Source organism: Vipera ursinii (assembly GCF_947247035.1).
Source record: "Vipera ursinii genome assembly, chromosome: 2".
NCBI classification, from domain to species: domain Eukaryota; kingdom Metazoa; phylum Chordata; class Lepidosauria; order Squamata; family Viperidae; genus Vipera; species Vipera ursinii.
In genome coordinates, this window is record NC_139513.1 from 82,569,781 (window position 1) to 82,593,399 (window position 23,619).

Here is a 23,619-nt window from a genome sequence, read left to right on the forward strand (position 1 = left end):
TGACAACAACTAGAAAATGGCAGAGTTTGCAAAATGACACATGTGTCATCATTTTGGCAACATCATGGCTAGGTCCAGGCATCATGAGGTTATTGGCTGGCTCAGGTGATGGGAGTTGTAGTCTTGAGGCAATCAAATTGAAGAAAGCTGCTTCAACTGTATGTTGTACATTAAACTTGCAGATCTCCAGATTGATTTGCTTTAGCATCCTAATCATTTAATCCAGGTTGTTTTTTTAACAATTTCTTTGTGTCTTGAATCTTGCTTTCTACATACTTTAATTAGCTTGTAAAACAATTTATACTTAAGTATATTTTTATATTTAACTAATACAGATGTGAAACCATTATTTCGTAGCCTGTTGTTTAGGAACTAGCATAATATGAAATATATCTGAAGCACTAATTAACATAAACAATTGGGGTTAACAAAATATAAGTGGAGGACCAGTGGTTTCTCAGCCCTATTCAAGGAAAAGCCCTACAGTCTGGAACAGGTTTAATTGAAAATAATGGGGACAAAGAGCTCCTATCTCCAAATCAGCACAATAAAATCTGCCTTTTCTTACTACAGGTCAGCAAGAATACAATAGAACTCGATACTGGATTAGCTAAGTCATACGCAACTGATTTTACCCTAATCATTCCAGCAGTGCAGTTACAAGACAGTGGAAAATATACTTGTCTTGGGGAAATTTTACAAACAGTTGTAAATGCTTCGGTTACTCTCCAGGTATTAGGTAGGTGAAATTATAAGGAAAACCTTCTTCCTCTCACCAATAAAAATAGGTTTTGTGTATCCAAAACACCATTCCAGTTTTCATTCTGTTTCTGTGGAGTTTTTATATTGTGTTAGCTGACTGCAGGGTTTTTATGAACAGAAATATGGAAAATCAGTTAAATCAATCAGAAATGAATAAACACAGTGCATGAGAATAGAACAGAACAGAACAGAATAGAGTAGAATAGAATAGAGCTGGAAGGGACCTTGGAGGTCTTCTAATCCAGCCCCTTGCTCAAGCAGAAGTTCCTCCTTAATTCCAGGTTGCTTCTCTCTTTGATCAGTTTCCAACCATTATTTCTTGTCTTGCCCTCTGATGCTTTGGAGAATAATTTGACCCATCTTCTTTGTGGCAGCCCCTCAAATACTGGAATACTGCTATCATGTCACCCCTATTTCCTCTTTTCTTTAAACTAGCCAAACCCAAGTCCTGCAGTCATTTTCCAGAGAAGAATTATCAAACAGTATATGAAAAGAATGATCAAACATGGATGAGAAGAATTATCAAAGATTGTCTACCATTTAGTATCCTAGTCTCTCAGTAAGGAAGTTACATGATAAAGACAGAAATTCTTAATATTTTCTAAAATACCAATATGTTATATAAGAATCTTTCTTTATGATTCAGGAAAAATATACAGCTATAAAATATCAAAATTCCCAGGTACTTTGGATTAATTAGTATAACTACTACAAAGTTTTCAGATGAAATGTAGCATTGCTTTCTACTCTCTTTTAAAATTCAAGATAGAATACAATTTCTAATACTTTCAAAAATGGATGTTTTAAGGACATAGATATTTTGTTTTCCCACATACCACATTTCCATTAATCATTCCAGCATTTTGAATGACAAGTTTCTGGGGTGATTCAACTACTTTGCTCCTATCGAATTTTGTCCATAAAGTCCAGTATCGGTGGATAAGTCCAATACATTTATGACCAATTTTTCTGCCTTCCAGATACACCTAAAAGAAATCAAAAGCTTAGACATTCCCATCCCAACTCCAGAAACATGAAATTAGTATTGTGTCCTGGTCCTTTCATCAGTTCATGTTCATGTTTGCTTCTTTCATAAGCCCATCAATTGTCTGTCTACTGGATTTTGTAAATCACTTTCAGGGTTAAAGATCAGATCAGAATTCTTTAAATCAGCTTTCCCGAACAGGGTGCCTTCCAGCTGTAGTGGCCCAATCATTCACATGGGATTGTGGAAATAATAATCCAATGTATTTCAAAGCCACCAGAATGGAGACAATGAATTGAATGAAGTCCTTCCTGTGGGATTTTTAAATTCTGCATACAAAAGCAACTATTTGCTGTGGCAGGTAATGAACGATGGGCATGCAATTTGTGCATCATGTAGCATTATGGCTGCTCCTTGTGAATATGGGTTTGGTCTACCCTTCAAAATGACCCTCTGCAATCAAAACAGGCTCATTGGTCATTCCTGAGTAGCTGAAAGGCAGGAACAGCTTTAAGTACTTTATTTTTGCTTTGGAATGTGCTGTTTTTCTACTGGACTCCTCGGTGGTTATTATCCTCATTATCCATGTGATGAACAACTCTACTAAGAATAAAGCTATTTTCCTCAAGGAAATAGCTTTCTCCCTTCACTTCCCTAGAGATTAACATCCTACTTTGCTTTTCAGAGAAAGGATATCTGCGTTTGTCCACATTACAGAACAGAATTCAGGAGACAAACATGCATCAGAACCTGAACCTTCAAGTGCTCATTGACGCTTATCCTAGACCTTTAACGTATAGATGGATACATTTACACCCATCAGGAAAGTCCACAAACATTGGCCGTATGATTTTTGGTCATCTAAGGTAAAGGCTATGTGACATTTTCCTTTCCTTTAGAGTTGTTTTTTTCCCCAAATCACAGCTTTGGTTCCAGTCCTAATTTTCAGGGAGAGGAAGACTGTCCTATGAGGTTTCCCCATATAATTTCAGCAAAGCCAGCATTTTGTTTTATTGAGTCTTTTCCTGAGAAGATCAGAGATAGATGTTAGACACACCAGAGCCTTTTAGAGCAGAACAGGAGAAAAGGCAGAAACTTGCACATACACCCACCCAAGGAATTTCCCTAACTGGTCCAAGAAGAATTTTAATTTGGACTTCCCCATACTGATGCATGACTTTATGAAAAATCTCAGACATCTAAAACCCATTGAGTCTGTTTATCTTCAAATTTCATGTGATTTGCTGTTTAAAGTTGGTCCACTAATGCATGAACTGGAATGAGCAGATCACAATAATGCATTAAATTACCCCAGTTTAGGAGATGCTTCAAGGGTCAGTCTTGTCTTCTCTGCTTTTTTGCATCTATGTTAAGCCCTGGGAGAGGTAATCCTATGGTTCATTTTGTGGTATCATGCTCATGTGATAATACACAATTGTACATCACTAGCCCCATGAAGAGATGCTATCTATTTCTTTTCCTGGTGCTAGGAAGTTGTCAGGGAGAGAATAAACTGAAGCTGAGTCCTCCCATGTCACCATCCTCTGTCATCACCAAAGGTATTCCTTGATGGTTAAACACTACCCACCAGAAAGCAGGTTTGCAAATTGGGGGTCCTTTTTAACTCAAGGTTCTTGTTGAATAAGCAAATGGAAACTATCCCTACTATGCTCAACTTAGCTACTCATGCTGTCATTACCATCTATTTTGACCAAGGCAATCCACTTATACAGAAGAGTGCCCTTAAAGAATATTTAGAAACTACAGCTGGTTCAAAATGTAGTGGCCTGCATAGTTTCAGCTTCAAGACTGGAAGCACATAACATCAGTTTCGCAGTCCCTGCATTGTTTGCCATTTGGTTTTCTTGAATAATTAAAGTACTGGTTTTAAACTACAAATGTTATCCCTGGCTTGCCAGATACTCCCAGGACTTACTTCTCCAGCCAGCTTTGACTCTACCAGTTAGATCTAACCAGGAAGAATCTGCTGCAAGTTTCAATATAGTGTGCCCTGAATTGAATAGTAGCAGATGAGAAGGTTGTTTTTTTTAACTGTCTTAGACATAATTTGAAGGATGTTTTTTTTTCTTTCCTATTTCTGTTCAATGTATTTTTGAAAGCTAGCTGACCACGAAATAAAACTCCCAAAATATATCATCTGTCACTATGGAGGTCTTGCATTACAATTGCTTCTTAACATTTTTACATGCATATTTGCTCTCTCTTTTGACAGACACATCAATACACTCAGGCTGAATTTGATGGGGGAAAAAAACAGTGGCGAATATATATTTTTTGCAGACAATGGGGAAGCCAATGCATCCATTCATTTTTACATCTCTGTGAAAAGTATGTTCTGCACTACTCACTTTTTGTAACGACATGTGGGAATGACCTTGGGAACCAGAGATGCAGCCAAGGAGGTGGATAGATAAGTGTTGAGATAAAAGAGAAGCAGCAGAATGTGGATAGGGCAAGGAGCTCAGAAGGGGTCCTCCCTCATTTCTTGGCTGTAAAGGAGATGGGGGAGGGTAGAGGGAGATTTGAGATGTACAGTAAACTTACAAGTAGTGTAGAAGTAGTTCTTCTGGCCATGCTACCTGTCTGGTGTTTCTGGAAAGGCTGACATTTTCCAATCTAGAGTGCTAGGAAACTCAAAAGCTACACCAAAGTCTTTCTAAGGGAAATCCAGTTACCCTTAAAACCAAACATATCCATGGTTGCTCTTAACTATATCAGATCTCAGGGTAGGTAAGCAAAAGGAAATTATCTTCTTTTTTGTGGCAAAACAAATGCCAGCTACACTTCTTCCAAAAATTCATACTTTATGACTGTTGATATTGTCCTAGAAGTGATCCTGAGTTCTTATCAGAAGTAACTTTTCCTAGTCATAATTGAGTCAATTCACTCAGATGGAAAAATAATTTGACTTTATGCCCCTGTATAGAAAAGGTGATGGGGAGCTAAGTTGCAAAGAGCATGGTATTAATCTGATTTGCTGCAATTTCCATTTTTCAGTGTGCTACCATTTTTAGTACTGCTAAGGAGATTTGGAATGAAGAAAATACGCTACTGTCTGCTGCCTTTAATGGTTCCTTTGTATTTGCTTTTTAGCTAAACCAGAAATTAAAAGGTTGACCGACAATTCCAGTGATCTTCAATGTGAAGTAACTGGCTATCCTCCTCCACATATTCAGTGGTACAAATTTCCCTCCAACATTCATGGGTAAGTAATAGAATCACAGCACAAGCCAATACATTTCTACTTAAAAATGCTTGCTGTGACTTAGGGGTATAACAGCACTGCAGCTTTCATATACCACCATTTTCATTATGGAACTGATTCATCTCAGTTCTCAACATGCTGACTCTGTAAACTGTTTAGAGAGAGCTGTAAAACACAGAGAAATGGCATATAAGTCCAAATGCTATTGCTATATTTTATAACTATATTGAAGGAACCCCACTGGGCTGATAGTTTTGATTTTGGTTTCTTTAAAAATGCAACTTCCTATAATGTAATTTCTGGAGCAGTTAATTTACACAATTAAAATTATATTATAGTTGAGGCAATCAATCAGACAAAAGGGTATAGGGAAAAATGGGTTTATGAAGTTGAGTGCCATAAGAAACTATTGCTAATTTGCAAATTGTTCTTATTTCTGAATGATTCTCATCCATTTGTTGTTTCTTTTGGGCTGTTATGTTCATTGCCCAATTTTGGAATTTGTGACAATTGCTGCTAATTCAAATATTCTAAAAAGATAAAGATCAATGGCAGTGAGATCAGGAATGGTAGCACCTAACCCATGTGTTAGACCAGAGGTCCCCAATTCCTGGATTGCAGACCGGTACCAGTCTGTGGCCCGTTAGGAACTGGGCAGCACCAGCAAGCAAAGCTTCATCTGTGCATATACGGCATCTATATACTGCACAAAATCACTCCCCCCACCCCCGCCAGGTCCATGGAAAAATTGTTTTCCATAAAACCAGTCCTTGGTGCCCAAAAGGTTCGTGACCACTGTACTGGACAGTATCTCGGACAAATTAGCTATTTCCGCTGTTGTTCTCATCATTTGCACAACGGTAAGAAAAACCTTTGATACATCAATTCCTAGAAATTCCAGCAAATAAAATTCTCATGCACCTGGCATATTAATATCTCTGTCATTTTTGTTTGTCTATCAGATGTGGTCAATATGGGTTCCTGATTTTGAATGACTCCAGTTCAGAGATCATGAGTGAAATTCCCTATGGAAGAGTGTCATTGAAGAGTGTCCTTAAGGTGGAGATGGAGGACAGTATGAACTTTTGCTGTTTCGCAGTTAATAGTGCTGGAAATGACTCCCATATCCTTACAATCCTTCGTAAGGTTACTGGTAAGATAAATCAAAACATTCATTTGATTAAAAAATTAGTTTTCCTGAGGCATTTCAGTAATTTCTCAATGTAATTCTAATTATGTGATTTCATCTCCATCTTTTTTTTTTTAAAAAAACTATCATTCTTCCATTCACTTAAAGCGAACATTTACTGCAAAAATTTGAGGGGGTTTGAGCAAATTAAACAAGAGTAGTAGATTTATTCAAAAATTCAAATGTACAAAAAAAATTAAAGGAAAAAAAAGAATCCAAAAGGAATGGATTTCTAATATTTCAATTCCTATGTTCAGGGTTTTCTTTGTTTTTTGGTAATTTACAGGAACAAAACTATTGGATGTTTTTAGCAATAAATGCACATTTTTCACCTCTAGTTTATGCTCCCCAGACTAGTTTTTCATCTTTTTATAATGGACTAGTATTTTCAAAACTTGGGGGAAGAGCTATGTGCTGCATGAATATTTATTTCCACCCTCCTCAACTGTTTTGGAAAATATATCTTGCCACCATCACAAATACGTCTTACTACCTTATTTTAAGTTTAAGTTTAAGTTTATTGAATTTATATATTTTATTGCACCAAAAGGAGTAGGAAGTCAATTATTTTCTTTTCTCCCTTGTCGTACACTTTTCTCTCTTCTCTTTTCCTCCCTTATTTTCCCCTTATTTTCATTTTTCTGCATTTTACATTTTGATTAAACTAATAAAAAATACTACAAAAAAAGGAAAATACATCTCATCATCCCCATCAATCTGTGAACTATTGTCCAAAATACCTGGATAAATTTTCAGCATGAATTAACTCAATACCATTCATAAAGATACTAAGCACGAAAGGCTGGTATATGACAAATTTAAGAGTCGTTTGATTCATACATCCTGGCAAATGATGATTTGTTCAATTAACCCCAATAGTCTGGGTTAGCACAACACGCTGTGGCAGAAACCAATCAACTGCCTCACAGCTGAGTTTACTTTGCAAACTCAGCAATATTTCAGAGTGCTAGAGAAAAATTGTGGTGCATACTATTGTCATGTTGTGATTAACTTTTTTGTTCCAGCAGGCTGGCCTGGCATGATAGCGTTAATTGGGGTCCCAGTTTGTGTTCATTAGTGTTTCTTATTATTTTATTGTTCGGTCTGTATACTTCTTCCTTCCTCTGTACACCGCCCCGAGTCCCTCGGGAGAAGGGCGGTTTATAAAAACTAATAAATAAATAAATAAATAAATATTTACCCTAGTTTGACAAACTGACCACAGAACCTGCTCCTGTTAGTCTCGAGGAGGTTGGAACTCCCTGCAATTGTTCTCTTCCTTCTGCGTTTTGTTTTTCCAGAAAATAAAAATGAAACCCCCAAACTACTTTTTGCGGCCTTTGGAGGGGCAATGGGTTTTCTTCTTCTGTGTATCGTCTTCTTAATCTATAAATATAAGCAGGTAAGCTTTTATATTTATTTATGTATGGAAGGAAAAATAATGAAAAATATTGCCCAAGAAACCAAAGAAGCTCTGAAACTCAAATGACTGGTGTCATTTGGATATGTTTTGAACCACAGTCTCCATCATCCCCAATGAATATGGAAGCTGGGTGATCATGGGAGTTGCAATTCAGAGAAATAATGTTACTTAGAAAGCACACATATACCAGTAGGCTGAAGAAAAGAGAAAACAGAATTTTTCAATACGTTTCTTTTCACCACATCCCCAAAAGGGGGAAAGGAAGAAATATATTCTGTGTGAAACTCAATTAAAGCAAACAAACCCCTTAAGATTACAATATAGACAGTTATTAGTACAACACCAGAAGTAAAATACATATGGCATGTTTGCGGCAAAACAGGTTTTTACCAAAACTGGCTTAATTTCTTTTACATATGGTCCTTGCTTAACAACCACAATTGGCCCTGGAATTTTGGTCATAAGTCAGGGCACTTGTTAAGCAGGTCACATGTGACTTGATTTTCTGACCATTTTTCCCAATGGTCATAAAGTGAGTCACCATAATTCACAAAAAGGTCACAAATCACAGTCATGTGACCATGTGACACTGCAAACAGTTGTAAATGGGAGCTTGTTGCCAAGTGCCCAAAATATGGTCATATGACTGCGGGAGGTAGCATGATATTTTAGACTGCTGGAAGTGCTTTACAAATCATAAAACTCCCTTTGGGAGGCTGTCATAATATCAACCGGTCATTAAGCAACTGGTTGTTAAGCGAGGAGAATCTGTATATTTATTCTGGGAATCTAAAATCAGAGTGAGCACCTGTTACTCGTCCCAGCTTCTGCCAACCTAGCAGTTCGAAAGCACGTAAAAATGCAAGTAGAAGAATAGGGACCACTACAGTGGGAAGGTAACAGCGTTCTGTGCGCCTTTGGCGTCTAGTCATGCCGACCACATGACCACAGAGACGTCCTTGGACAAGCACTGGCTCTTCGGCTTTGAAATGGAGATGAGCACCAGCCCCTAGAGTCGGAAACAACTAGCATGCATGTGCAGGGGAACCTCTACCTTTACCTTTTACTAAAATCAAAATATTTTGAAACAACATATGATTCCTAAATAATTTTTCTTCTCAGAAACCAAAATATCAAGTCCACTGGAAGATTATTGAAGCCTGTGAAGGAAACAATTACATCTTTATTGACCCCACCCAGCTTCCTTACAATGAGAAATGGGAATTTCCTAGAAACAACCTGCAATTTGGTGAGACCACCTCTAAATTTTCATCTCTAACCCAAAACTCTTGAATCCAGTTTTCATTCACCCAACTGCCAACGTCATCAGAGTAAGAATAGGAGACCTGGGAGTTTGCCTATATAGCCGGCTGCTTTTGCACCCTGCTCATTGAGCGGGTCACTGGTCTATAAACTTCAATCGGCCGTAGTGTTTCTAAATGTCCTGCATTTCTTAGCGTGTTTGCAGTATCAAAAGTTGTTTTCTTATTCATGGTCGCTCCCCTGGTGAGCATATACACATCAGGGAGCCGATTACCCAGCCGCAGTTGCTTTGTACCTCACCCCCTACTCTTCTTTGGTCGACCCTGAGCCTCCGTCTCAAGACCTAAAGCCGGGAATGTTGTGGATTCGTCCTTCCTGGGGATCATTGTTGTGGCCATGCCCTCCAAATCGGGATCTAATACAGGACATGTCCCAGAGTCTGACACAGGGCACATTGAAGATTCATCCTTCCTGGGGATCGCTGTTGTTCTGCCTGTAGCAGCATTGTTCAGGTCCTGCAAAGAGCAGGCTCGTTGTGCCCATCGTAAGTCATAGCATCGGTCCTCCCATCCCCTGAGTGTCTGATAAGCAGGTAAGAGGTCTATATGACGGTTAATGGAGTTTTTGTCGGATAGCCAGGCCTCCTTGAGCAACCGGCTGCCCTTGGTGTTATCCCGGGCTATGGCCTCAGTGTTGGCAAAATCAAACATATGGTTGTGACTAGCCATATGTGCCCACACCTGTGAGCGTTGTTCTTGTCTCAGCTATGGCCAATTGAAGTTAATAGACCAGTAACCCGCTTAATGAGCAGGGTGCAAAAGCAGCTGGCTATGTAGACAAACTCCCGGATCTCCTATTCTTACTCTGACAACGTCGGCAGTTTGGCCGATGAAAGCTAAGTGTTTTGTATATTAAACAGTTTGTTTATTTTTCTATCCTGGTGCTCAATTCTTCTCTTTCTAACATGCACACACCCAGGATTCATATTTTTAGTCCTATTAAGGATATAAATACATACATATATATAATGTCCAGATTGTATAACCAAAGCTAGGCATAATGGAAAAATAGAAGTGGCTTTTGAAAATCTCACCTTGGCCATATTGACTTACTCACTATTAAGAGACTCGGCTAAAAAATCTTTTCAAGATCATGCTTTCAAGCACATACTCTCACCCACCTGTAGAGAGAATTAAAATCCTATTTATTCTGTTGTGTTTCCATATTTGTTATTTATTTATTAAATTGGTGTTCTGCCCATTTCATCCAGAAGCCACTCTGTGAGGTTTACAGGCATCAAAACCACTAAACGTTCAAAGGAATAAGACAATAAATAACAACAACAATAATAATTTATCATTAAAAGATGGGGAGGAAAAGAGAATTCAAAGAACATGTGAGAGGTGAGGTCTTTTAATCTAATAGCCACCTCCAGATAAGACCCCCTTGTTGGGCCCCAGGCAAACTGGCAAAGCCAAGTCTTTAGGACTTTGTGGAAGGTCAGGAGGATGTGTGAGGATCTCACCTCAGGGATAAGGGGGTCAGGAGCCATGTCTGAAAAGGCTCTTCTCCTAGACCCCACCAGCTGAAATTCCTTGGCTGCTGAAGTCTGCAGCATGTCTGTTCTGCTGACACAAGTGGGGCCAGCCAATCCTAGTGGGGTGAGAACATTATTCGGAGAGCCTGAATCCATAACATGCAGTGCTTTAAATGTGATAACCAATACCTTGAATTGCACCCAGAAGCAAACCAGCAGTCAGTGCAGCTCGTGGAACAGGAGTACAACATGGGCCAACTTAGGCGCCCTAAGAATTGCCTCTGCCACAGCATTCTGCAACTGTTGTGGCTTTCCAATACACTTCAAGGGCAGCCCCATGTAGAGTGCATTTGCAATAGTGCAATTACGTCAATTAACACCCTAAATGACAACAAAATAAAGGGTTTTTTAAAAAATCACTTCTTGAAAGTGCCGAAGGAGGCATTCTGATTCTTCAAAATGTGATTTCCCCCCGCTATAAATGTGGACAAATCTGCTTTTATCTAAAAGTATTTTTGTTCATTTGAAATTGCCTCATAGCTATAATAAATGTTGAAACCTGAAATCATTTGAAATGTTTTTTTCATTCTTACAAGTCTGCAGAAGATGAATTGTGGCTCCAACTTCTTTTGGGGTGTTTTTAAAAACACAAGAAGCCAAGGTCATGAATATTTATGACAGAAATCTACTTATATGAGGAAAGAGACAGGAAGAAGCTGCCTCTTTCCCCTTCCTTATTTTGATTGGCATTAGAGTCTCTGGTAAAGAAGGTATGCCAAGAAGAAAAAACTGGAATTAAATTGGAAACTCAGAAACTGAAATAATACACTATTGATGTTGTACTTCATATTGCTCAGCCAAATGTTCTGTGTTAAAATTGATGACAGAATACATATAGCAATATATTTCAATATCAGATTATTTTATTAATAAGGGCAAAGGCTGGCATGGAAGAAAAGCAATATTTGTATCAAGTAACAGGATTAAGTCCCAATACTAATAATTAAATACCTGGGAAATTACTAATAAAACTAATAAAGGTTAAATTTGACTAAATTTAAAGGTTTTATGATACAGAGTATTTGCTGGGCCTTATATAGAAATTGTTGATGAAATATAACCCAGACACCAAACAAGTTAAAAACTGTATAATCAAATAGTGCAGAATTTTGGTACAATAACTAATAGGCAACAGTGATGAATTCAGTTGAAGAATAATATTAAATTCACATGGGATATTCTAGTTAGAGAAAACTGGTACGTTTAACTTGTTTTAATACTCCTGTACTGATTGCTAAAATGGACCACTCATTTTGTAAAAACCTGATCGAATCATTTCTCCATATTTGGTAGCAATCTTGTAAAGCTCAACAAAATTTGAAGTTCCTTTCCAACCTATTTGTCTATTAAATGTCATTACTGTAAATGGTACTTTCCCATAAAGTATATAGAATTAAATCTTCACCTGTTTTTTTTAAATAATTCTATGATACCTGTAAATGCCTTGTTTATCTACTTTGTGCCTCTCCACCCCCTTTTTATTTTTTCTCTTTTATCTTTGTCTATTTCTTTACTTTTCCTGATCTTAAATGTGCATCATTAAAACTACTGCATATGAATGCATATTTTTAATATTAATTTTAATTAAAAAAAAATAAAAAGACAGTATTTACTTCACAGGAAAAGTCCTTGGAGCTGGAGCTTTTGGGAAGGTGGTTGAAGCTACAGCTTTTGGGCTAGGAAAGGAGGATTCTGTCTTGAAGGTGGCAGTGAAAATGCTGAAATGTAAGTACCAGATCAGACCAGCTCCTAGGAACCAGACAGGCTTTCTTTTTTCTCTCTGGCCCTACCAATTTCAATTTTTTCATATTTACTAAAAAAAAAATCTGATTTCTATCTATGGCACTACCCAGTTCAATTCTTTATTTATATTTACTAAGATTTTTTTCTGTTTTTTTCCTATATGTTTTCTCTTCAGCCTTACTCACTGCATTTTTAATGTATATTTACTAAATATTTATTTTTTATTTTTTTTATTTTAATTCCATTTATATCCCGCCCTTCTCCGAAGACTCAGGGCGGCTTACAAGCTTAGCAGTAGCCTTCATTTTATGTATATGCCTGCTTATTAGGGCTTTCACACACACCCCAAGTGGCATTATTACAAAGTCAGCTTATTGCCCCCAACAATCTGGGTCCTCATTTTACCTACCTCAGAAAGATGGAAGGCTGAGTCAACCTTGAGCCTGGTGGGACTCGAACCTGCACTAATTGCAGGCAGCTGGTGTTACTAAATATACTAAAGTTTCCTTTCTCTTTTTTCATGCACTTTTCTTTTTTATTTTGATTTGTCTTTTAACATATGAATGTTAATCAAAGTTTCCTTTTTGCTAAGAAATGTATAAGTGACTTTGACCTTTTCAACAGATGATTACACTCTTATTGCCTTAAATATTTTACAACACCCTTTTGGTCCACATCTTTCTTAATCTTCAAATCCATAAAGCATCAATTCATTTTTCCTCTTTCAGTAAATATATAAGGTTTTCAGTCTTTCAAAAAACAACCCCACCATTTTTCTTGTTTGTTCTCTGAGCAAACAGATCATTCTTGCCATTTCTGCAAGTTCTGACGCTTTCACAATCCATTCCTCCACCGTGGGAATCTCATTTTTCTCCCATTGTTTGACCCACCCACTTCAATGACTCAGAGAGAGCCACAGAAGAATATTCGGGAAGTATGTATCCCTGTTGTAATGTATGTGGATGCCCACAGTCACACTTTCCCAACCATTACTGTTGCAGAAGTGGGCTTCTACACTAGCTAAGGTTTGCAACTGAGTGATTCTAACCTGGAGCCTTTCCATCATCTGGTGCTTTCATTTTAGGTGTCATGTCTATTTCCTATATCCTGCTCCCATATTTGACTTCAAATTAATTGTTCTCATGTTGGATTTCAGCAACTGCGCATACAGATGAGCAAGAAGCTCTTATGTCTGAGCTGAAAATCATGAGCCATTTGGGTCACCATGAGAATATTGTCAATCTTCTAGGAGCATGTACCCATGGAGGTAATTATTCTTCTCAGCATTTCCTTTCTGGTTCACAGAAATGTGTTTCCTTTCTTTCCTATCATTGGTTGAATTATAGGTTTCCAAGTGAAGATGACAGTCACTAGTTCAATAAATATTTGTTTAAAAATATCAGATTCCCATCAAACTATAAATGCCACCAATGGTTTAATTCAGGAACTTAAAACATATAACATACCAGAAATTGAACTCAGCTTGAGAGATCCTTTATTTTTATATTCTCCTTCAGAGCTGTCTGAGTTGAATGAATGAGAGATTAAAAAATAATTCCACCTTCACATTTTGAAGTTGCTAAGGCTGAGAAATACTAGTCTAGTGGGTCCTATTCTAAATAAAGGATAGAAGTAGGTGACCCATAGGTCATTCTAACTATGTGATTCTTTCAGTGGACAGCACTTCACTGATCAATGCTGCTGTGTAGGAGAAAAATGATTCTACTTTCAAGTGATGTTTCTTTTCTGTTTTCTAGGCCCTGTCCTTGTAATTACTGAATTTTGTCCATTTGGGGACTTGCTGAATTTCCTGAGAGAAAAAGCTGAGCATCTCATAATTGAGGGTTTAAACCTGGAATCCACTCTTGATAGCATGATGGCCGATTACAAAAACATCTACCTTGGAAAAAAGTACGTCCAAAGAAGGTAATAAGTTAGTCATCAGTGACCTCCACTTATATGGGTTGTAAAACTGTGTTAGCAGTTTGTTAATACAGCTGACATTGAGTGACAGCATATTTAAGTGTACAAAAAGTTGCCCAGAGTCACTTTGGAGAATGAGATGGATGGCATATGCGTTTAATTAATTAAAATAGCAAGAAATTATTCTATTGCAATCTCCAGTAGAGACTCCAATTTCTATTTTAAGACAGATATGAGGGTATTCTGAAATTCATCTAAACCCACATGTAAAACCCAAATCTTCCTTTTTTAGATGCTAGAGATCATTGCAACCATAACTGACAAAAATCTCCTGGCCTACACCAGGGGTAGGCAACCTGGGCTCTTTTATGACTCATGGACTTCAACTCCCAGAAATCCTGAACCAGCATAGCTGGCTCAGGAATTCTAGGAGTTGAAGTCCATGAAGTCCATGAAGTCCATGAGTCATAAAAGAGCCCAGGTTGCCTACCCAACATAGCTGGCTCAGGAATTCTAGGAGTTGAAGTCCATGAGACATAAAAGAGCCCAGGTTGCCTACCCCTGGCCTACACCGTTCCCCAACATTTTAAGTCAAGAAACACATGGAAAGTCTAGCCTAAACTTGATCTATGTACAATTCAGAAAGAGTCCTTTACTTACTCCAGGGATGAGAGAGAAACTTGCTTGTTCCTGTATGGGAAACTGTCCTATTCACTTCCTCAGTAGACCTTCTAGAATTAAACCAAAACTTAATAACTATTTGGCAGGATAGATCTGCTCTTAAAACTGATAAAAACTATTAATGTTTTTTCCCCTCTTTTGATCTCTTTCATTCAGCGATAGTGGATTTGGATGCCAAAGTGTTGACAGTTACTTGGAAATGAAATCGGTCACCACATCATTGCCTATGCCAGCACAAGGTAATGCTCAAAGATCACTGCCAAGAGAAAATTTAGCAACATTATTAATATTTTAGCTAAATTGCTGTTTGCTTATTACTATGCATTTCTCTCTTTGGAAAAGTCAGTGCAACCTGGCCTTCTTATCTTCATAATCATTATGTAAGGTAGGCTTAACTGGCTGAAAGTTGTTTCTGGCCAGGATCTAATCAGCCAACCAGAAGTTTAGATGTAAACCCTACACTCCCAATTATACCAATGTCTTCTCACTACAGCTGCCAATGATCCCACTGTCTCCCAATTTTCCCAATATCTTCCTGCTGATGCTATCAATTTTTTATCCAGCCTACTCTCTGATCTTTCTAGGGTCTTCTGGCTACTTCTGACACACTTACTGCCAGTTTGTCTCCTCACCTTCAGTTCTAAAAGTTTCATGTATTATTTTATTCAGCATGGAACAACAAAAGATTAGATATAATTCAGGAAAAAAATGTGAATCTACTAGATTAAATAGCTTGGTATCATGCCTGTCTCAGTGACCAGAGACCCTCATTTTGGAACTGGGGGCAAAACTTCCTAGTTTAAATCTTAACCATCTCATGATTTATTAGTAAAGGTAAAGGTTCCCCCACACATGCGTGCTAGTCGTTTCCAACTCTAGGAGCCGGTGCTCATCTCCGTTTCAAAGCCGAAGAGCCAGCGCTTGTCCGAGGACGTCTCTGTGGTCATGTGGCCGGCATGACTAGACGCCAAAGGCACACGAAATGCTGTTACCTTCCCACCATAGTGGTCCCTATTCTTCTACTTGCATTTTTACATGCTTTCGAACTGCTAGGTTGGCAGAAGCTGAGACGAGTAACAGGCGCTCACTCTGCTACGCGGGACTCGGGATTCAACCCGCCAAACTGCCGACCTTCTGATCGACAAGCTCAGCGTCCTAACCCACTGAGCCACCGCGTCCCTTTTCATGATTTATTAGCTGAACTCAAAAAAAAATCTGATTTCCGAATAACTCTTTGTAAAACATAAAGATATTTTATGAGCTTGTCAAGAGAAAACTCCATGTATTTAAATGTATGAAATTCAGCAAAAATGCATTTTTAAAATCTGGAAATAAGAAATTAAGTTAAACACTAATTTTATTACAAATTTAGTAATTTAGTTCCCTTAACACTGCACTCTGCACAAGATCTAATATACTAGGGCTCTACTCTGATCTGACCAGAATAACAGAGTTGAAAGGGACCTTGGACGTCTTTTAGTCTAACCCCTTGCTCAAGCAGGAAACCCTATTTCAGACAAATCCAAACTCAGCTGAATCATTTGAGACAGGACAGATTTCTCTAATTCAAATCTTCTCCCTAATTCAAATTCTTCTGCAGAATTTGGTCTTAGGTGAATCAAGTGTGAACTCTGCAGACTGAAAAGAGCAGCAATGTCTTTCTTTTTTTAATTATACTATGGGGCCTGCTGGAGTTTGCCTTTGGAGAAAGGCAAATTTAATGCAGGGATAATAATTATGTCCCCAGCTTCCATTTTGTGGATTAGTAACAAAACTGTGGAAGTTGGACAGCCAGAAACGCATTTATTTGCTGTTCTGGCACTCACCACTTCATTGTTATCCAGACTGTATCTGAATAGTTCAGTTGCTGTGTGGTGATGTGTCTCTTACAAGAGATCTTTTTTTAAAGAAGATCCTTCAGTTTGTCTATCCAACTTTCCATTTCCTTTTTTTCTTCCTAGTTCTTCCCTTACTTAAAACAATATGTTATTTTACAACCTTTTTTGTTCTTTAATTATGTACCAGTTGAACTAAGTTTTACTTACTCATTCTGCCTCATTGCTCCTTCCTGCAAATATTTTATAAATTAGCACCTATCTAAACTGTAAATACACCATAGGTCTGCACATCTAGATTCTCCTTCCCCCTCCCTTTTTTCCCTTTTGCCTTACAAGCAGTGTTCCCTCACAGCATAAGGTTTTTATAGAATGGCTCCTGCTGGTGGCCCATTCATTGTGGGTTTTGGCCAAGGACCCTTATTAGTGGAATGGCAAGCACTGGATAAATATGTGCCATCTGGAGAACTCTTAAAGCATTACATTTGTCTTCCAAACCATGCCAATTTGGCTGTTCTCTGTTTGGAACACTAAAAGTAGCCTCCTATTCTGAATGATTTATTTCTGGAAATTTTTCAGGCCAGCCAACTCAGTGTGATCCAGGAAAAAGGGGATATTTCATCTCTGGGATGACTGGGAAGTTTAATACTTAGCTACTACCTATAATTGTAACTGTTAAATATTCCCAGTAATGCATATGGACACCTAATAATATGTGTATACATTGTACAACAATAATACAGCAGATATAGATGTTTAAATTATATTGCCATAAATAAAGCTCGTGCATTGTTGCAATGTTCTTCGTACAGCTCTACTTAAATTCCTCAATTTCAGACATGACACAGATTTTAATATGCGTAGGGTCTGCATTAGATCATTGCTCTCAAACCGCTATCAGAAAAGCCAGAACTGGACATGATCCTTCTATATGCTGAGGGAGGGAGTGGGGGGGGGTATTTTATTACTTTGTTTTTCTTTTATTTTGTAATATTTATAGATTACACCATTCAGTCGGTCTTTACTCGGTTCCTCAAGTTTATTGTAGGATCAGCTTGTTTCATGGAGACTGCATGTCTACCTAAAAAAAAATTGCTATTTTACATGCTGCATTAACTTTAGTGAGATGTTTTCCTAAAGGGGCTGCAACTTTTTTTTTTCAGACTCATGCAGAAAACAATGAATAATGACAAGCTGCTTTAAGGAAGACTGTTCACACAAAATTGGAAGCGCCTTTTCCAAATTCATTTCGAAGCATGTGTAACCTCACCATTTTCATATGGAAGTCATTTTGCATGCAAATCATTGTTCGTGAATTGCATCTTTACCCCTTCCTTGCATCTTTGTCATTTATATTCTTTAATCATCATTCATTAAAGTGAATTTCACAATTAAAGCTGCTTTGGGTGTATACATTTTCTGGTCCCAAATCCTTTCCAAATATAAAACAGTTCCAATAAAGGAGAATATTTGAAGCTCTGGTTTGAAATGAGGGATCTTTGGTACTCTCTGAGCTTGGTTATTTTCTTACAGACATTTCAGTACCCAAACTAGGTAACATCGTCAATGCTAGCAAACTCAGAAAACACCAAACAGCCCTCATAAAGCAATTCTTTATATGTAAAGCCCATAGATAAGCAAAACCAAGCAATTATGGATGAGCAAAGAGAACAGAACTATTAAATCTCCTTCTGCTCAGCAATTTCCGGTTCATTCTTGCAAATGCCTACCACAAATTAATTCCATTAGTTCCTTGGGAGTTACTTATATTTAGTCTCTGGGTAGGTAGGCCTTTGTTATCATGAGTGATTTGAGATTCAGAGAGTTCACTTCTCTTGAGAATTATATTTTTTGACCTTTCTTATTTTAACAGCTTACTGCTAAATTGCCTTCATGGCCCTCTTTGTGGCTATCGTTATCTATCAAAGGCATACCTCCAGTGACCTCTGTGAACTTTCTCCCAATCTAGGAAGAAGTTTGGTATCAGGTGAAGGAAAAGAAGACCCACGTTCTCTTGATCTCTTTGTTTTGCTGCAGTTCTCCAACCAAGTAGCTCAGGGAATGACTTTCCTGGCTTCCAAAAATGTGAGGACATTCTCCTGACAATGCATATCATCATCCTAAAAGGAGTTCAGGCCCAAGCTTGTCGTCCTACGAAGAAGGAATTTTGTTGTTATTACACAGAGTATTATACAATCCTATCAGTTCATAGTGCTATGATTCCTGAGACAATCCATGTATAATCTAAGAATTTGTTCTTAGGAGATTATACTACTTTGAAGTATTTTTTTGGATTATAACTTTAAGGCACAACTCTGTATGGCTTTTAAAAAAAAATAGGGTCTGTGTGAGAGTGAGTATACAATCCTGTTAAGGATAATATGAACATTGTGTTCTCTCTTTTCTTACCAGCATAAAAAGAAGCATTTTGATTGGTTGGTTGGTTGATTGGCTGACTGATTGATTGATTGATTGATTGATTAAAATTATAATGGTTGCCCATTTAATATACAAATTTGGGCATCCATTTGAATATGTGTTTGCTTAAATGTTGTAGGAAGCAAGGGGCAATCTGACATAAACTTTAGTTTTAGCAACAGCCGTCCTTTCTCCTCCCAATGGGGGGAGAGAGGGGAACCAGCCTGCCACTCGCACAAGTTGAGTGGCCCCCTGCTTACACAAGTCAAGTTGTGTGTGTGTGTGCACTGGCCCACCGCTCATGCAAATCGAGCTGCATGCATTGCAAGTGTGCCAACCAGCCCCTCACACAGCCCAGTTGCAAACAGGGCATGGCCCCATAGTGGGCCTTGGGCCGGTTTTTGAGGACCCCTGTTATAAATCATATTGGCAAGAGCACTCTCTTTGGTTCTTTATTACAGCAGAAGTTGTCCAAAAATTATATTCAACAAAAAATCCAGTGGCTGAGACACAGATTCTATAAAATAATAGATCTTTCCATCTTTTCCTATACAGAGTTTATACAAATGTTGTGTAGCTAAGTACCACTGCCTATGTGGTACCCTAATAACTGTCAACCTTTAAATAATGAATGCACTGAGACAGGAAAAGCTGCAAAGTAACATTTATAAGAAAGGAAAGAACAAGTGTATTTGTATTATTTTGATCTTTTAATATCCACCTCCATTTCAAGAGAAAAAGAGAATGGAAGAGTTCACAAAAATAACTTTGCAATAGTTAATTCAAATAGTTGAATTAGCCAAACATATCTACAAATGATTACATCTTTTATAGATATATTGGCACAATCAGTAAGATGATTTTTTTTGTATGAGGTGTCCTAAATCAGAGATCCCCAACCTTGGCAACTTTAAGACTCATGGACTTCAACTTGGCTGGCTGAGGAATTCTGGGAGTTAAAGTCCACAATTCTTTAAGTTGCCAAGGTTGGAGACCCCTGTTCTAAATGGCACTTTTTTCATTTGTTTGTCCTCTGTAAATTTTCAGGATTACTATAGCTTCCCCATTATTCTAGATTGCATTAATTCCAGTAACCTAGACCACATAAAAACATTTGTAAGTACCATACAGTACCCTTGCACTGGCCAAACTGGACTATATCTGCCTTGCTACTAATCAAGTTGTAGGATCAATAAATTGAAACAAAGAGTTCCCATCCTGCCTTAGGTATGAAAGCTTTTCTGGGTGATCTTGGGCCAATCACTTAGTCTCACCTTACATGGTTGTTTTTGTGGGGGCAATAAGAGGAGGAATGAGAGTTAGGTATGTATGCTGCCTTGAGTTATTTATTTCTTTTTTTAAAAAAAGGTAAAAATAAATAAGAAGAAAATCAATTTGTCCCTTTCCCCCTTTTTTCTCTCTTTCTTGAATCCAGTGCATCCATCGAGATTTGGCAGCACGGAATGTGCTAGTGGCTGATGGACTAGTGGCCAAGATCTGTGACTTCGGCCTGGCCAGAGATATTGTGAACGACAGCAATTATGTTGTCAAAGGCAATGTAAGTAACTGGAATGAAACTATACATTTACATCCCATAAAGGTTTACCTGGCACTGAAATGCCTGTATTGATTGATAAGATATTGATTGTCTAAGTATCCCTCCCTGGAAATCTCAGGGATCATCTGCATGCAAAGAAGGGGCTCCAGTGTTTAACCTCTAGAGTCCCGGTGAAGAATGCTAAGCATAAGGGCTTCCTCTTCTCTGAGTTTATATCGTACCATTCCAGGCTCGCCTCCCAGTGAAATGGATGGCACCGGAGAGCATCTTTGAATGTGTCTACACAGGACAGAGCGATGTGTGGTCTTATGGCATCCTCCTCTGGGAGATATTCTCCCTAGGTAAGGGAGAACATTTCTTTATTGGTTTGTTTATGCCTGCCTGCGTCTTTCTGTGTGGAAAGGCTTTGTCAAAAATGCAGCGTTCATGCCTGTGGACCCACCTCATGATGTAAAAACATGATTAACAGAATAACTGAGTTGGAAGGGACCTTGGAGGTTTTCTAATCCAACCTATACCATGCTGGACAAATGGTTGTCCAATGTCTTCTTAAAAATTTCCAGTGTTTGAGCACCTGAAGGCAAGAGGTTCCACTGGTTTAACTGTTCTGTCAAGAAATTTCTCCTTAGTTCTAGGTTGCTTCTCTCCTTGATTAGTTTCCAGCCATTGCTACTTGTCCTGCCCTCAGGTGCTTTGGAGAATAGCTTGACCCCCTCTTCTTTGTGGCAGCCCCTGAGATATTGGAACACTGCTATCATGTCCCCCCTTGTCCTTCTTTTCATTAAATTAGACATACCAAAATTCCTGCAATCTTTCTTTATATGTTTTAGCTTCCAGTCCCATGTCTGTCATCTTTGTTGCTCTTCCCTGCATTCTTTTCAGAGTCTCAACATCTTTTTTATATTGTGGTGCCCAAAACTGAATGCACTATTCCAGGTGTGGCCATACTAAGGCTTTGTAAAGTGTTACTTCACCTGATCTTAATTCTATCCTTCTGTTAATGCAGCTTAGGACTGCATTGGCTTTTTTGGCAAGACCTACATGCTTGTATTGGAGAGAGAGAGAGAGAGAGAGAGAGAGAGAGAGAGAGAGAGAGAGAGAGAGAGAGAGAGAGAGGGGTATAGATATAGATATAGATATAGATATAGATATATAGATATATAGATATAGATATAGATATAGATATATAGATATAGATATATAGATATAGATATATAGATATAGATATATAGATATAGATAGATATATAGATATAGATAGATAGGGATGCCAGTATATCAGAGCAGTTTTGGACCATCACATTACTATATATGTGCTATCATTTCAATGCAGTTTTGGCTTGCTGCAGACAAATAGCAGGGGACACTTCATTCTGAGGAGTCAAGAAAAGTTTTCAGGAATGAAAGGCTTTTATAGCATTCCTTCCAAAATTTCAATCACCTTAAACCAGGAAGATATTTCCACATTGTTGGTGGGTTTTAATGGGGAAAAAATCATCCAAAAATTAAATATTTTTACTCTTAAAACAATCAGAAAGGTTCAGCTCCAAGCACTAATCATGACTCCTGCAAAGCCCAAGCAGGATGGAATGAAGAAGTATAGCTCCTAGCCTGAAAAATGCTTATCTGTTGTCTTTGCACCTCTGTTTTCTCTGATCTTGCTCTCAAACTGCCTGCAAAGAATGACCGAGGTGAAACTGGCTCCTAAGAAATTTTAGCTAGTTTTATAGGGAGCATTCTAAAACTGCAGGGTCCTTCCGTCTATACAGGCATTACCTATTTTCTTGTATTTATAGGAAGAAGTCCCTATCCTGGCATGAAAGTGAATAACAAGTTTTACAGCCTTGTGAAACAAGGATATCATATGGGGAAGCCAGATTTTGCTCCGGATGATATGTAAGTAAAAGAAATTCAGCTCCAGGTGCCCATCCACCCATCTATCCATCCATCCTAAAAAACCTGAGGGAATCTTGATATCTTTCGAGATATTGCTCAGAATGCTTGTGATGTTTGCTCTGCCCACCTGTTTACAGGTTCTTCTGGTCACATGGGAATCATTTGTGTACAATTGAATTCCATTCATTTTTCCACAAACCCTGTGTGAGTGAATCTATAAATGATCCAATCAGGGCTGATTATATGGGATTCCCTCCTTTCAGAAAGGTTGGTGTTTATGCTGACAAAAGACCCCCAGCCACGTCGGTTAGTTGCTTTTGGCAGCACCATAGTACGTCCACTCAGACATTCAGCCCATTGAATTTAATGACCACATGCAGGCAGTCTGGAACAGAAGCTTTAGGATACCCACAAATAATCTAACTGCTAATTTCCCATTCATGCATTCATAATATTTTTCAAAAAAAACCCTCAGATGGGTCATGGAGCCTGAACCATGCCGAAGGAGGAATGAGATGGCACAATAGTACCCAAGGAGACCAAAGATGCAGATTCTAAGCCAGAATTATAAGGCCAGGGACCGTCCAATATTATCATGCAATTTGCTTCTGAAAGTATCAGACTCAGATTTTTCTTCCTTGCCCATCTCCCGTCTCCAATGCAGGTACAATATAATGACGGCATGCTGGAAATTGGAGCCCACTCAGAGGCCTACTTTCAGTCAGATCTGCACCTTAATTCAGAAACAGCTGGATGCCATTAAGGAACAGGTGAATAGTTTACTTTATAAAAATTCAAAAACAACTAGCTGGTTCAGCCCTCTAAGATTGTTCTTTCACATTTTTGATTTTATCATAAAGGTTGTCATAAACGCCTTATGCTGCTCCTCCTTCTCTCCTTTAAACTTTGTTCTCCACATATACACCCAAACACAGTCATTTATATGCCTGGGGGGAAATGAAAAAAGGAGGTAAAATGATATAAACAACAGCTTGAGTGCTCTGTGTGGATAAATATACAAATAATGCAACACTGATCTCAAGGCCACAGTAAATTAATTTTAATTAATTTAAATTTAATTTACCTTTTTCAAAAGAACACATTTTGTGGAAATGGCCGGT

General features: G+C 38.1%; 1 protein-coding gene across 3 annotated transcripts in view; it reads left to right on the forward strand.

Moving 5' to 3' along the window:
* CSF1R (colony stimulating factor 1 receptor) overlaps positions 1-23,619 on the forward strand; it is a 47,362-nt gene that overhangs the window by 18,780 nt on the left and 4,963 nt on the right. The window contains exons 5-20 of one of the 3 annotated variants that reach the window (XM_083352292.1): positions 574-739; positions 2,433-2,613; positions 3,981-4,096; positions 4,862-4,973; positions 5,936-6,126; positions 7,464-7,564; positions 8,708-8,834; positions 12,066-12,170; positions 13,345-13,455; positions 13,946-14,114; positions 14,949-15,031; positions 18,597-18,712; positions 20,481-20,603; positions 20,833-20,944; positions 22,399-22,498; positions 23,163-23,268. In XM_083352292.1, the coding sequence (XP_083208418.1) occupies positions 574-739; positions 2,433-2,613; positions 3,981-4,096; positions 4,862-4,973; positions 5,936-6,126; positions 7,464-7,564; positions 8,708-8,834; positions 12,066-12,170; positions 13,345-13,455; positions 13,946-14,114; positions 14,949-15,031; positions 18,597-18,712; positions 20,481-20,603; positions 20,833-20,944; positions 22,399-22,498; positions 23,163-23,268 (2,019 nt within the window). Of the gene's footprint in view, positions 1-573; positions 740-2,432; positions 2,614-3,980; positions 4,097-4,861; positions 4,974-5,935; positions 6,127-7,463; positions 7,565-8,707; positions 8,835-12,065; positions 12,171-13,344; positions 13,456-13,945; positions 14,115-14,948; positions 15,032-18,596; positions 18,776-20,480; positions 20,604-20,832; positions 20,945-22,398; positions 22,499-23,162; positions 23,269-23,619 lie in introns of those variants that run through there. The other 2 variants (XR_014491170.1, XM_083352293.1) reach the window with 2 other exon arrangements.